The sequence below is a fragment of the Artemia franciscana genome, chromosome 5, assembly GCF_032884065.1.
Source record: "Artemia franciscana chromosome 5, ASM3288406v1, whole genome shotgun sequence".
Taxonomy (NCBI): domain Eukaryota; kingdom Metazoa; phylum Arthropoda; class Branchiopoda; order Anostraca; family Artemiidae; genus Artemia; species Artemia franciscana.
Genome location: NC_088867.1, coordinates 10912327 through 10929058, shown reverse-complemented (window position 1 = coordinate 10929058; position 16732 = coordinate 10912327). Strand labels below are relative to the sequence as shown.

General features: G+C 34.6%; 1 protein-coding gene across 2 annotated transcripts in view; it reads left to right on the top strand.

Moving 5' to 3' along the window:
* LOC136026973 (exocyst complex component 8-like) overlaps positions 1–16732 on the top strand; it is a 90103-nt gene that overhangs the window by 70939 nt on the left and 2432 nt on the right. For both annotated transcript variants that reach the window (XM_065703844.1, XM_065703843.1), the window contains exons 11-13: positions 111–231; positions 11415–11608; positions 16358–16525. In XM_065703844.1, coding sequence (XP_065559916.1) covers positions 111–231; positions 11415–11608; positions 16358–16522 — 480 coding nt within the window. In that variant the 3' untranslated portion in view covers positions 16523–16525. The remainder of the gene's footprint in view (positions 1–110; positions 232–11414; positions 11609–16357; positions 16526–16732) is intronic.

The following is a 16732-nucleotide window of genomic DNA, read 5'->3' as shown; positions in this document are numbered from 1 at the left end:
CTTCTTTTCCACTTCATCAGTAAATGTATTTACCTGTTCACAAACTATCACAAACTAATGAGATAACTTGATTAAACTTGTCGAAGATATAATTTACCTCATCTATGTAGGTTCGAGCCCAGGAAGAATCGTGGAAAGCCGTAAATCTTTTAAATTTAGCAGCAGCAAACAAGTTCAAATCTGAAATGTTTGATCTTGGTGTAAAGTCTTCCCTTGACTCCTTCATAAAAGGTGAGTCATCCTTTAATAATTCCAATTGGATGTCATCATATTTGCTCTTCTTCTTCAGCGAGATAATTTAATTTCTTAGACTGCACGGCCTTTCCATTTGTAAATGATTATAATAGTTGTCGTATTGGATATTATTAAGATGTTAGTTTTTTTAGTTTTTCGTTCATGTTTTGATTTTTTCTTTAATTTATATGTTCTATTTAACTTAGTTTTGATATGTATCTTTTTTTACGCTGATAAAGGCTTCTGGAATAAATCCAATAGAATGCTGATCATGTTTGCTCTTCTTCTTCAGCGATTGAGTGTTTATAATTTAATTTCTTAGACCGCACTGCCTTTCCATTTACAATAGTTTTAATAGTTGTCAAATTGAATATTATTAAGATTTTAGTTTTTTAGTTTTTCGTTCGTGTTTTGATTTTTTCTTTAATTTATATGTTCTATTTAATTTAGTTTAGTTTTTATATGTATCTTTTTTTGCGCTGATAAAGGCTTTTGGACGTGAAGTCGAAATATTTGGACCTTTTTTATTATTAATTGAAGAAACTATTTACACAAAACAAGTTTTTCAAAGAAAATTGAATAGTTCCAGTCAAGAATGAGCAGAAATAATGTCAAATGATCTTCCAAGCGTAAAACTACCACAAATCACTATCAATAAATAAATTAAAGTAAGAACGAACCGAGATTACACTAAATAGCCAAGTCAAATTCAAAAAGAGCAAAAATTAACATGAATAGGGCTAATAACCCTCATGCCTTCTCAAGACCAGAACACAAAAAACAAATAATAAAAATAATAAAAAATAATAAAAACAAATAAAACAAAAAACAACAAAAACAAATGGCCGCGGATGGTGGGTTTAATTTACATATACTGATATTTATTCCTTAAGGTTTTGATATTTTTTAATTTATGAAAGTAAGAGAATTGAAAATATGTCAAACGTGTTTTGTTAATTAAAATTGTTAGAGCAGAAGTAGCAATTGTAGCATCTCCAAGAGTTTTAACTTAATACACCCAGTCGTCTCGATATATATCTGAGGTGTCTTATTGGCAACCATAAACATGATGCCTTTTGAGTTATTTTAACGCAATATTCAATTTTAAAGCATAATGGGCCAATTACATAATCGGGGGGGGGGGGGGGTTGACATGCCTCATATCTCTAAAGACACATTTGCCGGACCGTTATGCTGAGAAAAACGGCTGTCTCAAAATTTTGACTGGATGTGTTTGGAAAATAAATGGGTTTGATAGAATGGCTGCTTGCCCTCCAGTCTCTTTTTACTCTTAAAAAGGGCACCAGAACTTTTAATTTTGAATCGAATTAGGTTTTTCAAAAGTTTCAATGATATTCCTAGCTATTATAGAGCGGTGTTGCCTATGATATTAATTATATGCTCCTTTGAAAACCTGAATGTATACATTTTTTTTTCGTTTAAATGAAACTCCTAAACGTTCCCTATGAGCTTCATCTTAATACCCTTAGCGTCATTAGTTGCAGTAACTGTAGTGGTGGTATTAAAAGTATACATGTAGTGCCATCTGGCTAGTTCAAAGTCCCCCACCACTTACCCTTGAAGGTCTAAATTAATAATATGTTGCTCTTCAGATGTTGCTTTGCTCCCTTTTCGAAAGTCCACATGCTCATGTTTTGTTTTGGTTTAGTTCAACATCCGCCTAAACATTTCTTAAAAGCTTCACTCAATACCCCTAGGTTGCGAAGTAGCATAGTTGTAGCAGCATTAGTTGCAGTATGCGCATGGCACCTTTGGTTTCTTCAACACACGCTGAAATTTCAGCTATGTTCATGCCAATAACCAGTCTCGAAGCATTTCTGATACGTCTGCTTGACAACCTCTGTCTGCATAGTGTGTTTCGAATTAGTCCCATACAGTTTTTATATATTCCAAATTTTTCACCACAATATCCTTAGTGTTAATAGCAGTAGTAGTAGCAGTAAAATTAATTGTAGTAGCGTAAGCTTTAGTGGCAGTAGTAGCAACAGGAGTAGTAATAATAGAAACAGCGGCAGTGGTATGAGTAGAAGCAGTAGGATTAGGATGCAAATATTTCTTTTGGTTAGTTTAACATCCCTAACAACAAGCCCTTTTAGTTTCAACTTCACACCCCAAACTGTTCCGAAGATATTACTGCTACACCCTTTTGCAACCTGCACACAGAGGGCGTGTTCTGATTCAGTTCACATTCTCCCTCAAAATTGCTTGAAAATTTTACCTTCGTACCCTTATGCATAGTCGTAACTGGAGTCACAGTAGTAGTTTTGATATTACTAGAAATAGTATTGAATAGCGATAGGACTGTTAGCAGCAGTATTATCAACCTATTACCTATGATCAGTTGGACATCCCTCTCATCAAATCCTGGACGTTTCACCTTGATACAATTAGCCATTGCTATGGAATTGCTGGTATTTCCTTTTGATAACCTGTATTTTCATATACTTCTTGAAATTTTCATCTCAATACTCTTAGCCTTACAAGTAGTTGCGACAGAAGTAGTAGTAGCAGTAGTAGTAAATGTAGCAGTAGCAGTAGTATTAGCAACAGTGTGCACATACTGCCTTTTGGTGATGTTATCTTCCCTTAAAGTATTTTCTAAAAGTTCCAACTGAATGCCCAAATCGATCCCTGAGATACGGTATTTTGACAGTGTGCATGCATGAAGCGTCTTTTGATTTAGTTCAAATTTCACCGTAACTATGTAAATGGAGAAGTGTGGTAGTAGAAGTGGTGGTAGCTGTTTTAGTATTGTTAGCATGCAAATATTGCTTTTTTGATAATCTCTCTCATAACTTCCTGAATTTTCCAAATTAATATACTTAGTTATTCCTGAGTTGCCCCCTTTTGACAATCCGTATACACATAACGCCCCTCTCAACAATCTCTGAAAGTCTCATATGAATATTTTTCTTCTTATTGGAAAGTAAAGCTTAAACATGCACACCTTTCTCAATAACATATACTAGGTGAAAACAATGAACGAATTGCCTAACTTAGAGCCCTTCTCCTGAAGACTGTGGGGAGTTTAACATCCCCAAAGACATTATTCCCGGACCTTTCAGCAAGGCTGAACAAAAGCAAGGCTGAACGAGTTATGCCCCGGGCATAACTTACAATTTTTGCCAATGGGCCCTGGGGGATCGTCTACACCCTAGAGACATTGTTATATGATTTTTGGACTATTGGTAACAAAATGACTATCTCAAAATTTTAGTTGAAAACGTTTTGGGAAAAGAGGATGCCAGGGAGGGAGTTTAGTTGTTCGTCATCATGTTTGACTCTTAAAAAGGAACTAGAACTACACATTTCAAATCAAATGAGCCTCTTCTAAAGTTCACAAGACCACCTCTTCCGTAAAAGCCTTATACACCCCTGAGGCATAAGATACCACCCATACCCCCAAACTTTGGTGAATTCTGTCCACTTCAAAGGCCTTATTATATGATCTTTGGACTATGTTTGAACGAATGGCTATTTCAAAATTTTTATCGGATGCATTTGTGGAAAATACAACGCGGAAGGGGGGGGGGGAGAAGCGGATACCCCCGATCACTTTGAATCCTAAAAAGGGAACTAGAACATCTGATTTTCGGTCCAATGAGCCCCATCCAGATTTTATCTGACCACCCTTTCAATAAAAAACCTTATATGCCTTCGGGGCCTAACTTTACATCCCTCGCGCTGACCGCTGTGGGGGGTATCATCCTTAAAAACACAATTTCCAGACCTTTCAACTACCCTGAACAAAATGGCTCCCACACAATTTTGATTAGATGTATTTTGAGAATTGATTGGCGTGGGGGGGGGGGGCTTGTTTGTCTCCTATCACTTTTGACTATTAAAAAAGGCCCTTTCAACTTCCAACCTAATGTTTTTTTTGAAGTTTTTACGACAACAAATGGCCATATAAAATATTTTATTAGATACAAGGTGTGTGTGTGTGTGTGGGGGGGGGGGTATCCATCCTCTGATCACTTTGAATCTTAAAAAGGTACTAAAACTTCTGATTATATATCCAATGAGCTCCCTCTGAACTTCATACGACCACCCTTTCTATGAAAACTTTATATGCCCCCAGGGCATAACTTGTAGCACTTGCCCAAAGGGCTTTTGAATGAGCCGTTTGAGAAGTTTCTACGACAAGAAATGGTCATCTCAAAATTGATATCTTATGCATTTTAGGAAAATACGAGATGGCGGGGGGGGGTATCCGCCCTCCGATCACTTTGAATCTTAAGAAGGATATTAGAACTTCTGCTTACCAATCTAATAAGCCACATCCGAAGTTTATACGACCACCCTTTCTATAAAAACTATATGCCCCTAGGGCATTACTTACAACCCCTGCCCTGAGGGCTGGAGGGAGGAGTGTTATCCTCAAAGTCATCCTAACGCTGAACTAAATAGTTATCTCGAAATTTTGATTGGATGTGTTTGGGGAAATGGTGGGTGTGAGGGGGGGGGGGGCTAGTCGCCCTCTAATCACTTTTGACTATTAAAAGAGGCCCTAGCCCCTTCAATCTCCCATTGAATGAGCCGTTTTAGAAGTTTCTACGACAAGAAATGGCCATCTCAAAATATATATCTTATGCATTTTAGGAAAATACGAGAATGGGGGGGGGGAGTATCCGCCCTCCGATCACTTTGAATCTTAAGAAGGATATTAGAACTTCTGATTACCAATCTAATAAGCCACATCCGAAGTTTATACGACCACCCTTTCTATAAAAACTATATGCCCCTAGGGCATTACTTACATCCACTGCCCTGAGGGCTGGAGGGAGGAGTGTCATCCTCAAAGATATAATTTCTGGGACTTTTAACTACGTTGAAAAAAAAAAGCTATATAAAATTTTTGATTGGATTGTTTGGGGAAATCGTTGGCGTGGTAGGGGCGTTAGTTGCCCTCTACTCACTTTCGACTATTAAAAGGGGCACTAGTCCCTTCAATATTCAATCAAATGAGCCTTTTTAGAAGTGTCTACGGCAACAAATGACAATCTCGAAATTTCTATCACATGCATTTCGGGAAAATAAGAGGTGTGGGGAGGGGATATCCACCCTCCGATCACTCTGAATCTGTAGAACTTCTGGCACTAGAACTTCAGACTACTATTCTAATAAGCCCCCTCCAAAACTTATACGATCACCCTTTATATATAAAATTTATATGCCCTCAGAGCATAACTTACAACCCTTGCTCTGAGGGCTGTGGGTGGTTTTAATCTTCAAATACATAGTTTCCAGAAATTTCTACTAATTTGAACAAAAGGGCTGTCTAAAAATTTTGATTTGATGTGTTTGGGGGAATGGTGGGCGTCAGAGGGGGTTTAGTTGCCCTCCAATCACTTTTGACCATCAAAATGGGCACTAGATTTTTCAATTTCCAATCGAATGAGCCCTTTCGAAGTTTCTACGATAAGTCCTTTGATGCGGAGTGCCCTGGCTAAAGACCCTAAAAAAAACATAGTGCCCACATCACTCTTTACATAGGCAGCGCTATTACGCTGCCTATGATTAATCAAACTGGATATTATTGAAAAATTTTTAGGTTTTAAAATTTTTTTTGCAATGAGACCTGCAAAGTTTCTTCATAAAATGACAAAAATATGATGTTAGAAAAAAAAAAAAAAAGAAACACACAGAACCATTAGCGATTCTGATTCCGTATTACATACATGTGCCACGCCCCTTAGTCCTTTTTCTTGTTGAAACTGATGTTTTTCAAAATTCGATGAGAAGGATGATAAGGGGCGTAATTTAGCCCCCAGATGAAATGTAGTTTATTCAAAAATAATTGTCAAAACTAAGATAAGCCTGCATAATTCAAACATCCAGAGAAAGGGGTCAGTTTCCTTTAGTGTATCTTTGCCTTTATTGTATTATATGGCTCATTTTTCAGTTTTCATTGTCATTTTACTTGTTTTGAGAAAATTAGCTCCAACTTTATACCCCTCCCCCTGGGGTCTGACGAAATTACGTCTCTGCTGATGATCTTCTAAGAGCTGAGCGTGACATTACATTTTTTTTTGCGCGTCATATATATATATATATATAAAAAAAAAAAACTGTACCTTTTCTGCGTAATAATAAGACAAGCTTCTTCTAAAAATGAATCTCTTCCTGAATTCAGTATTTATTATCATCTAAAGTATCTATATTATATACTAAATCTACCTGATAAGATAATTACCCCACCCTGTCCATACCTAGTCATTATTGTAACCTACTAATGAAACCTTGCACAGGGTTATGCTCCTTGAGGTTGATAATTCTTTTCTATTCCGTCCTTTGCATTTTTCTAAAGTTTGATATATGACTAATTTCTTTTTTAACTGGTTATTCTTTGATTATATATTTAAATATGTTCTAAGACCACATTTGCTATAGACACAACTTCTTGACAAAAGAACTGTTTGACAATAAACATCAGATAACAGTAAAATAAAAAGAATAATTAAGATGTTTGTAAAAACCATGATAATTTAATACGAAGAGAATAATCTAACATTTCTTCTCATCTTAAACGAAGATCAATTGATCATATTAGCACAAATCAGGTTAGTAGACAGGCTTTGCTAATCATCAGGGACAGAATTCTCGCCCAATCCAATTCTTTTTAATAGTCTTTCATTTGTTTTGCCTTGTTTTCTTAGTTGTTTCCAGTTACAGTTTACTTCATAAAATAATTTTTTCTTGTTTTATATTTAACTTTTTTCCCTTCCCTCTTTTTGGGTGTTGAGTGCTGACGACAGCTCGGCTGAGGTTCTTGCCAAAATATCCGTTTTGTCTTCTTCTTCGCTTCTTTTTCATTGGCTAAAAAAAAACACAAGCTCTTAGTTTCTTAATTTTTTTTTACATTTTCTCGTTATTATTTTCACTATTTGTCAAATATTACTTATTTCTAGGAAAATAAACTAGGAAAAAAAAATTACGGCCCACGTCTAATAGTTTGTTTAAATAATCACGGCTGCTGTTTTCCTAAGAGATGTTAAATGAAAAAAACACGTTTTTTGAACTGAAAGTAAGGAGCAACATAAAAATTCTATACAAACCGAAACCCCATCAACCCTTGCTCTTTACGCTGGAGCCTTAAAGCTCTTCAAAAATAAATCTAATTCAAAATCGACAGCCCTTGTGTTTGAGTGGTCTTCCTCAAAGAATCACGACAAAAAATCAAACTTTAGCGTAAAGAACGAGGGTTTAGAAGTGGCAATTTTTTCATATACAGAATAATTTCTATTCGTTTTAAGGTTTAATGTTGTTCCTTACTTTCAGCTTAAAACAATTATTCTTTAAATTTAATTTCTGACTCTTTCAAATAATGTGAATCCCCCTTCACTCCTCTCGCGTAACATTATTAACAGATCTCCCTGTAGAAAATTCCCCTCCTCCCCGCAGCAAATTAACCCCAAAAATTTGTGAATATTTCCTAATAACAAATACTATATGTGATCAGTATGGGCAAATTGCAAAACTTGCAGCCCTTTCCCCAGGGACTCTGGAGGTTTATGTAATCACCAAAAGCATAGCTATTGGGCCTATTCGACTAAGCTGAATTAAACGGCTGTCATAAAGTTTTGATCGAATTTCTTTGGGGGAAAATGGGCATGGAAGGGGGGCTAGGTGTCCTCCAATATTTTTTGGGCGCATAAAAAGAACACTATAACTTTTTGTTTCCGTTCGAATGAGTTTTCTCCCGATCTTCTAAGACTACTGGTTCGACACCATCAACCCTGAAAAAACAAAGCAAAAAACAAATACGCATCCATGATGATTGTTCTGCAAAAAAAAAAAAAAAAAAAATTAGAGTAAGAAACCTCTACAGTAGGCTTCTCTGATACGTTGAACCTAATGACGTTGTTTTTGTTAAGATCAATTGACTTTTTGGGGGTGTTTTAACCTTTTTTCCAAAATTAGGCAAATATTCGCAGGCTCGCAGCTTTTGATGGGTATCATTAAATTTAATGGACTTTTGTATGTTTGGGATCAGCGTAAAAAGTTAACCCTTTTGATGTATTTACTGTTATCAAAATTTTTTTTTTAGAGTTTCGGTTTCTATTGAGCCGAGTTGTTCTTTACTTTACAGTTCGTTGCCACGAACTGTAAAACAAGAGTGGTAATTTGTACTGTATATAACTGGCAGTGTCGGTAAGGAAACCGATCTTTGGAATCCCCTTTGTTTGTGTATGTTAATGGATCAAAATATTGCCAAATAAATCCAAACGTTGATTCTGGCTCAGATAGTTGAGAATATGACTCCCGATTTTGAGGTCACCCTTGATCCTGATCTCGAGGTTTCGAGAAACCATGACTCGAAGCTAAAAAAAAATTCTCTTATCTTTGCGAGTACACGCTATATTTCACCCAAAAGGCTTTGCTGCTAATTTCGGTCGGAGAAAATAACCATTCATATTTGTTAGGAAAAACAACAAATCCTCCCATTTCAATAATTTCGGTCTTGGAGGAGAAAAGTGTGTACTAAGCAAAGAAGAAACAACAAAGAAAAAAATGGTTAATAACAATTAAATAATAATTAACAATTTTTAGAGCTGAAAAAAAAAATACAAGCAGAAAAATACAAGAAAATATAAATAAAATGCAATATATATATTAAGAGACATAATTAAATATAACTAAAATAACATATAAATGCGGAACTGTCGCTTCTATTTGGAATACGGAAAAGACCCCTTGAATTGTAATTCTTATAGACCAATTACAGTTGTCAGCAATCTAAGTAAGCTATTTAAATACATTCTTCTGCCGCATATCAATACAAACCGCAGCTTGGATACCAATACAGTTATGAAAACTCCTATCTTGCCCATGAGAAGCGTTTGGTGGTACAGAGCTCTGAACTTGGTGCCTCCTCCAAGCCTGCGATCCGACGCGTAGATCGTACTACATCACCGTAGGCGGGAACGCAATTTTCTTTTCTTGCACACGCGGTGAAAAGGCTTGGGAGGTCTATTGGTATCTACGCTGTGGGTTCCTGTCTCCAGCCGCTAGCATGGCTACCGCGCACTGTGTCCCAAAAATAAATCGAGTTTCCATTACTGTATTGGTATCTAAGCTGTGATACAAACTGTGAACTTGATGCGAATCAGTTCGGATTCAAATCAGTGCTGGTTGTCAACATGCTCATCGCGCAATAGCTACTTTATTACAGGCTGCTACTTCACTCAGACCAACGGTCATAAACTTCACATTTGTACGCTTGACTTAGCTAAGACATTTGATCCTGTTTGCCATGTACAGCTTTCGCAGTCTTTCGCTGTATCAGGAGTTAAATTGTAGAGATGTAGTCTATAAGATTTAATAAGCAGAATTTAATTGTTCGAGGAGCTGATTTACAGAAGTTTTAGAGTTAACTAGAATTAGCCCATGCATCGTTTTACATACAAGAAATGAAAAAAAAATAGAGATAAAAAACCGTAAAGTTTCTAATGAAGACAGTGAAACAATCTAACTAAATTTGGAATGTTTCGCAATCATATCTGGTAATGTTCTTAGCTGGAGAGTAATACATAATTAATGAAAAAGAGCAATAATGTTTTAAGAAATACGAAACATAGTAAAAAAGGAAAAAAATTAAAGAACAAAAGTTCATATCTAAACAGAACTAAGAGAAAAAAGTAACAAAAATATTAATAATTTTATTTAATAGGTAGGTTTATTAAGATTTAATTATCAAATTATAGTTTAAATTAGATAAAAGTAATTACGAAGCACAGGTAGTCAAGTTTTTTGCAAAAATAATCCACTGTCAGAACGCAGTTGAATTTGTTTATTCTGTTAGTATTATATTCATTAACCTCTTTTCTCTCTTTTTTTCCATGCCTTGTTTTAAATTCTTCAGCTAATGTATTTGCTTGTTCTTATCGATCAGTTAAAACTCTTGCAGGCTATTATTAATCATACTTGTTATTTTGAAAGATGCTTTGCATTTATTCAACTTTTTAATAATAAGTTTCTATTCAAAAATGAGTGTAAAAGATAAATAAGCAATTGGTCACACCGTTTCTTAAGCAAAAGCTTGCACATGATCGCATTAAATAACTAAATCTAAATCATTACCATATTTAACGATAGTCCTAATTCTTCCTTCAAAAAAAAAAGTTTCATCCATTCAAAAAACTTGACAATCTACCTCTCAGACACTGGCTTGATAATTCACCATGACATACATCAAAATTCCTCATATCCTTGAAAATTTATTTGAAAATTTAATTTTTTCTTTATTCCTACTGCTAAGCTTAGGAAGTAACCAATAGACTTTTATTCCAACAATAGAACATAAAGAGTGATCTAAATCATTACCATATTTAACGATAGTCCTAATTCTTCCTTCCAAAAAAAAAGAAAAAAAAAAGAGAAAAGTTTCATCCATTCAAAAAACCTCACAATCTACCTCTCAGACACACCTGATAATTCACCATCACATATATCAAAATTCCTCATATCCTTGAAAATTTATTTGAAATTTTTTTTTTTTTTTTTTTTTATTCCAACTGCTAAGCTTAGGAAGTAACCAATAGAATTTTATTCCAACAATAGAACATAAAGAGTGATCTAAATCATTACCATATTTAGCGATAGTTCTAATTCTTTCTTCCAAAAAAAAAGAAAAAAAAAGAAAAGTTTCATCCATTCAAAAAACCTCACAATCTACCTCTCAGACACACCTGATAATTCACCATCACATATATCAAAATTCCCCATATCCTTAAAAATTTATTTGAAAATTTAATTTTTTTTTTATTCCAGCTGCTAAGCTTAGGAAGTAACCAATAGAATTTTATTCCAACAATAGAACATAAAGAGTGATCTAAATCATTACCATATTTAACGATAGTCCTAATTCTTCCTTCAAAAAAAAAAGTTTCATCCATTCAAAAACCTCACAATCTACCTCTCAGACACACCTGATAATTCACCATCACATACATCCAAATTCCTCATATCCTTGAAAATTTATTTAAAAATTTAATTTTTTTTTTATTCCAACTGGAATAAACCAATAGGATTGGTTTAAACCTAGGAATAGGAATAAACCTAGGAAGTAACCAATAGAACTATAAACGGAGACATGTAGATAAACTAAAAATAGTTTCTTCTTAAATTAAATAATACATAATTATTTCTTTTTAAAGATGATGTACAACTTCAGCTGACTCAGAGTACTTTTCAATTTGCCAAAGGGTTTTTGACATTTGCTAAAGCGTCCATATCAATGGCTCGTACCCAGTATATGCAAAAACTGGTTGAAGATATCCTTGTAGAAGCTGGCAACTTTCATCTCAAGCATATTGAAAGCCGTTTTAATAAAAAGAAAGATGAAAAACAGGTTAGGTTTATTCTTATTATTCTATTTCTTTATATTTTAGAATTCGTTGACGAAGAAAAATTCACCTTAGGAATTATATCATAGGCAGCGCAAAGGTAAAGAGTGATGTGGACCCAATCTATTATTTTTTGTTGTTGTTGTTGTCTTAGACCAGGGCACTTTGCATCGAAGGAGCTGACATAGAAACTTCGAAAAGTTTCTGGAGTGATTGACAGTAAAAATTTTGAGATAGCCATTTTACAGTGTTTTTAAAAGCTCCGAGAATTATGGGTTTGAGGAATATACCCTTCCCACAGCCCTCAGCGCAAGGGTTGTAAGTTATGCCCAGGGGGGCATGTAACGTTTTATAGAAAGTGTTGTCGTATAAACTACGAGGGGGCTCATTGGATTGGTAATCAGATTTTCTAATACCCTTTTCGAGATTCAAAGTGATGGGAAGGCGGATATCCCCCCCCTCCCCAACACTTCGTATTTTCCCGAAATGTATCTGATAGAAATTGTGAGATGGCCATTTCTTGTTGTAGAAACTTCTAAAACTGCTCATTCAATTGGAAATTGAAGGGGTAGGGCCTCTTTTAATATTCGAAAGTGGTTAGAGGGCAACTAGCCCCCCCCACGCGCACCAATTCCCCAAAAACATCCAATCAAAATTTTGAGATAGCCATTTTGTTCAACGTAGTTGAAAGGTCTGGAAATTTTATCTTTGAGGATGACAATCCCCCCCCCCCCTCCCACAGCCCTCAGCGCGAGGTTTGTAATTTGTGCTCCAAGGGCATATACGGTTTTTATGGAAAGGGTGGTCGTATCAATTACGGAGGGGGCTTATTGGATTGGAAATCAGTTGTTCTAGTTCCGTTTTTAAGAATCAAAGTGATTGGGGGCACTTACTTTTCCCGAAATGCATTCAATTGAAACTATGTGATAGTCATTTTGTTACCAATAGTCTAAAAATCACATAACAATGTTTTTAGCGTGGACACAATCCCCCAGAGCCCATGGACAAGAGTTGTAAGTTATGCCCGGGACATATAAGGTTCGTATGGAACGGGTAATCCTATAAGCTTTGGATCAGATGGAGCTCATTTGATTGGAAGTCTGAAGTTTTAGTGTCCTTTTTAAGTGTCAAAAATAAGTAGGGGGTAATCAGACTCAAGCCTACATTCCCCAAAACATATCCAATCGAAATTCTTAGGGGTTTATTTTGTTCAGCCTTGTTAAAAGGTCCAGTAATTATGTCTTTGGGGATATCAGCCTCCCCACAGTCTTCAGGACAAGGACTTATAAGCTAGACAAGTCGTTCAGTGTTTACACACACTATATGCTATTGAGAAAGGCATGTATGCATGTTTAAAATTTGCAAAATTCAGGAAATGATAAGGGCAAATTATGTTCTGGTCGCGAGAAGGCCATGGTTATCAGCCCTACCAATGTTAATTTTTGCTTGTTTTGAGTTTGATTCGATTACTTATTGTAATTTCTATTCGTTTTGAGTTATCATTTATTTATTTATATTAATGTATACTATATATACTATACTTATTAAATTATAAATTAATTTAATTAAATTAATTAATTAAATTAATTAATTTTAATAAAATTTAAATTAATTTAATTAATTGTTGATGACATCGACAATGAGTGCTACCATTATCTAGGGACTTTCTCAGATTTCCCTTAGTTTCCTCAAAAGTGATTGTTTCAAAGTTGTCAATGTCGGTAAGGAAATCCTGATTTGGGATTCCGTTTATTTATGTGTAATAATGGAGCAAAGATATAAAACCAAACATGAATTCTGGCTCAGATGGTTGAGACTCCCGATCTTGAGGTCACCCTATCCTGTTCTTAAATTCGGGGATAGTGGAAGCAATGAACACTACATAATTTCCGAGACTTTCAAATATATCAAATCCTTGAACTCAGTCTCAAATATGTATCTGCTGAGCTACTGAGACAATGGAGGTGGTCAAGGATCTATCAATTGAAAAAGCGGATTTTGCATCTGTATTTTGAAGTTAATACCTAGAACATTGAAATTATCTGCGTAATTTAAGCCCCAAAGAGTCTTACCTTTCTGCAACTTTCAACAATAGCTCCTGCTGTAAAGCAAGATCTATCAAAACAGTTTGAATAAACTGAGAATAAGCACTATTGCTGAAATCTTTTTTTTTTTTTTGCAAACCAAGTGCCATTTCACTTATATGTGAACAATTAAACACGCTTCCTTGACCGACCTTAAAAAAAAAAAAATTACATTTCGCAAATAGGGACTTGAAACCTCTCTGCTGAGCTCTTCTGTAATCCTCAGCTCGGTCATGTAATTTTCTTCAAGATCACTCTCCGTCTGCAGGATTTTCCCCTCTTTTTTAAAACTCGAAAAAATTGTAGGCTCATAGCTTTGAAGATCAATTTTAAAGTTGATGACTTTCACGTATTTGGAATTGTCAAAAAATTCTTTTCTTCTTATGTAATATACATGATTTCATTTTAAGTGCTTGGTTTACTGTTAGCACGAGCTACTGTGTACTAAAGTTTGCTACTACAAACAGTTGGATCAAAAATAATACACGCCCAATTATCTGTTTTATTAGTACAGCTGCCTAATCATCCTATTAGTTATTCATTAATGTTCGTTCATTAGTTGTTTACTTATTTTATTTTAGTTTTCATTTTAGTTGTCTCCATTTTTTGGTCTTATTTTTGAATTTGTGTATCTTATTGAATATATCTTATTTATTTATTATAATAGAATATATTATAATTATCTATATTATTATATAGATATCAGTTGTTTATGGAATCGCACCCCCCCTCCCCGTTTCAATTTTAAACTTACTAAACAGTCTATTCTTATCCTTTTTGTACATTGCAAATAGAATATCTTCCCGTTAGAGGCTTTAAAATGACGCCGGTTTATAATTATTAAAAAGATTAGGTGTTGAATTCAAGATTTTTTAAGTAATTACTTAGATTTCCCCTTATTTTTGCTTTAAATTTTATTTACCTTTTTCCTTCATAAGCAGGTTTTTCTCAAATCTTAACTTTATTAACTAAATTTGTGTTTGACTGCTTGTCGTCAATCCGTCATGCAGATGTATTCACTACTTAACGAAATTCTTAGATATAGTGAACTTCTATTCCAAGTAAAGTTGCCACTGGGGAGGGTGGACATTTGAACTCCTTAATAGAAGACCAAACATATAATAATGCGCAAAATTTTATACAAAAACTGCAGCGTAACACCCCTTCACCGGTAATTTTTTTTTTACCAGTGTAGAAGGGTGTTATTTCGAGCTTAAAATAGAATATGATATTAATATACATACTTACAGGGAGATGGGAGGAATGGGGAGCAGTTCCTAAAAATAACACTGGTTAAAATAACACTACACATAGTTAGGTACGTTCTCACTTGACAAATTCAAAGATTTCGATTTTATTTCCAGAGTCTTTTGAATTTTAAATTTGAGCATTTAAATTTGAATTTAAAACATCTAATTTTGCGGCAGATTTAATATAAAGTTACAAACTAAAAAGGAGCTCATGCTCAAATTCTTTTGTATTTTTGCAACAGATATTTTGTACAACTCTACCTATGCTGAACAAAATCTTAGTTTCTCCTACGAGTTACGTTTGTTCCTATAAATTCTTATATTCCTATATACTATGCCTAGTTATTACTATGTTGGTTGTCTGGACTTGAGGTAATGGTTAACAGAGATAGACGGGAGTATTCGTACTGCGACATTAGAGGTGAAATTCTTGGACCGTCGCAAGACGAACAACTGCGAAATTATGTTAACTATTTTAAATTAGATTAAGAACTTAAATCTTTCCGAAATGTAATTATCTTATTTAACCGACCTTTGCATCATCTGTTGAGGAAAAATTAAAACTTTCTCCAGGACCCCCAAGAACCATGAGAACATACAAAGACTATAAATTTACCAATTTAAAAAAAATTAACTAACAGAAAAAACAATAAACAAAGCAAAAATACCAGTAAAATACCTGGAATACCACATTAATGATTGTGCAAAGCCCCTCGCTACCGAACTTGTAAAACGCTCCATAAAAAAGTCCATATACATATCCTGTTTTTTGTTTAGTTGCACACCTGTCATTAATGTTCTCTTTATTCCGCTCCATGAGCCAAATTCCTTTTGCTGAAATGAAATATGCAATGAAGAGAGAGAATTATTATATTTTCCAAGCAAATATTACTCAGAACTCTACCTACACCGAAATGCCTTTGTTTGATCAACTGTGAAGGAAAGATTGTACACATGATGTACATGGACTTAGGGAAAATTTTCCCTTGACTAAGTAATATTTAATTTTGTTTTCGTATGTTTAGGAACTAGAAACAAAATAATATAGCATAGAAAGAAAAGATACACACTATAGAATATGGAATAGAAAGAAATAATATAGAAAGGAAAGAAACAAGAATTTACAAGTTCTAAGTAATATAGCAACCAAAACAGAGCCGCGTACTTATGTATGTTTGGTATGCCCCTCCCCCAAGAAAAAGGTGGCTCTTAAGATACCGAATGATTTAATTTCGGAAAATGCTAAAAAAAAAGTATGCACGAATCTATATTGAGTGTGAGTATGTATAGCACAAATTTGTATATGGCTTTACCCAAATAAATTTTTTTAGAACTTCATAACTTGCGACGGCAAAGTTCTACGATACAAAATTTCTGTAAAGTTCTTTTTTTTCTCTAATTTATTATCATTTAATTACAGGAGCTTTTCATACGAATGAACGCGTCATTTTTACTGGAAATGGTGATCCCGGTGGTCGAAGATAAATGTATCACATTTTGGTCTCGTCCTGCTGCCAATTTACAGCGATTAATTCACACATTTTCACACCTTACCCTTGAGGATGGAAAAGATCGGTTTCTTTGAAAGGTATCCTTAGGATCTTGCCATGATGTTTTTCTTTTATTTGCTGATTTATTTTTACCCCGAGTTTTAAGGGAGGCTAAGAATTTATATAACTTAAGAAAAATCAAATTAGATTAGACATTTTCTTTTCGTTTATTGCTTAAAGCTGTCAATAATGGCTCAATTTACCTTAGCGTAGGCCGTATCCAGGAGGAGGGGGCTTAAGGAGTT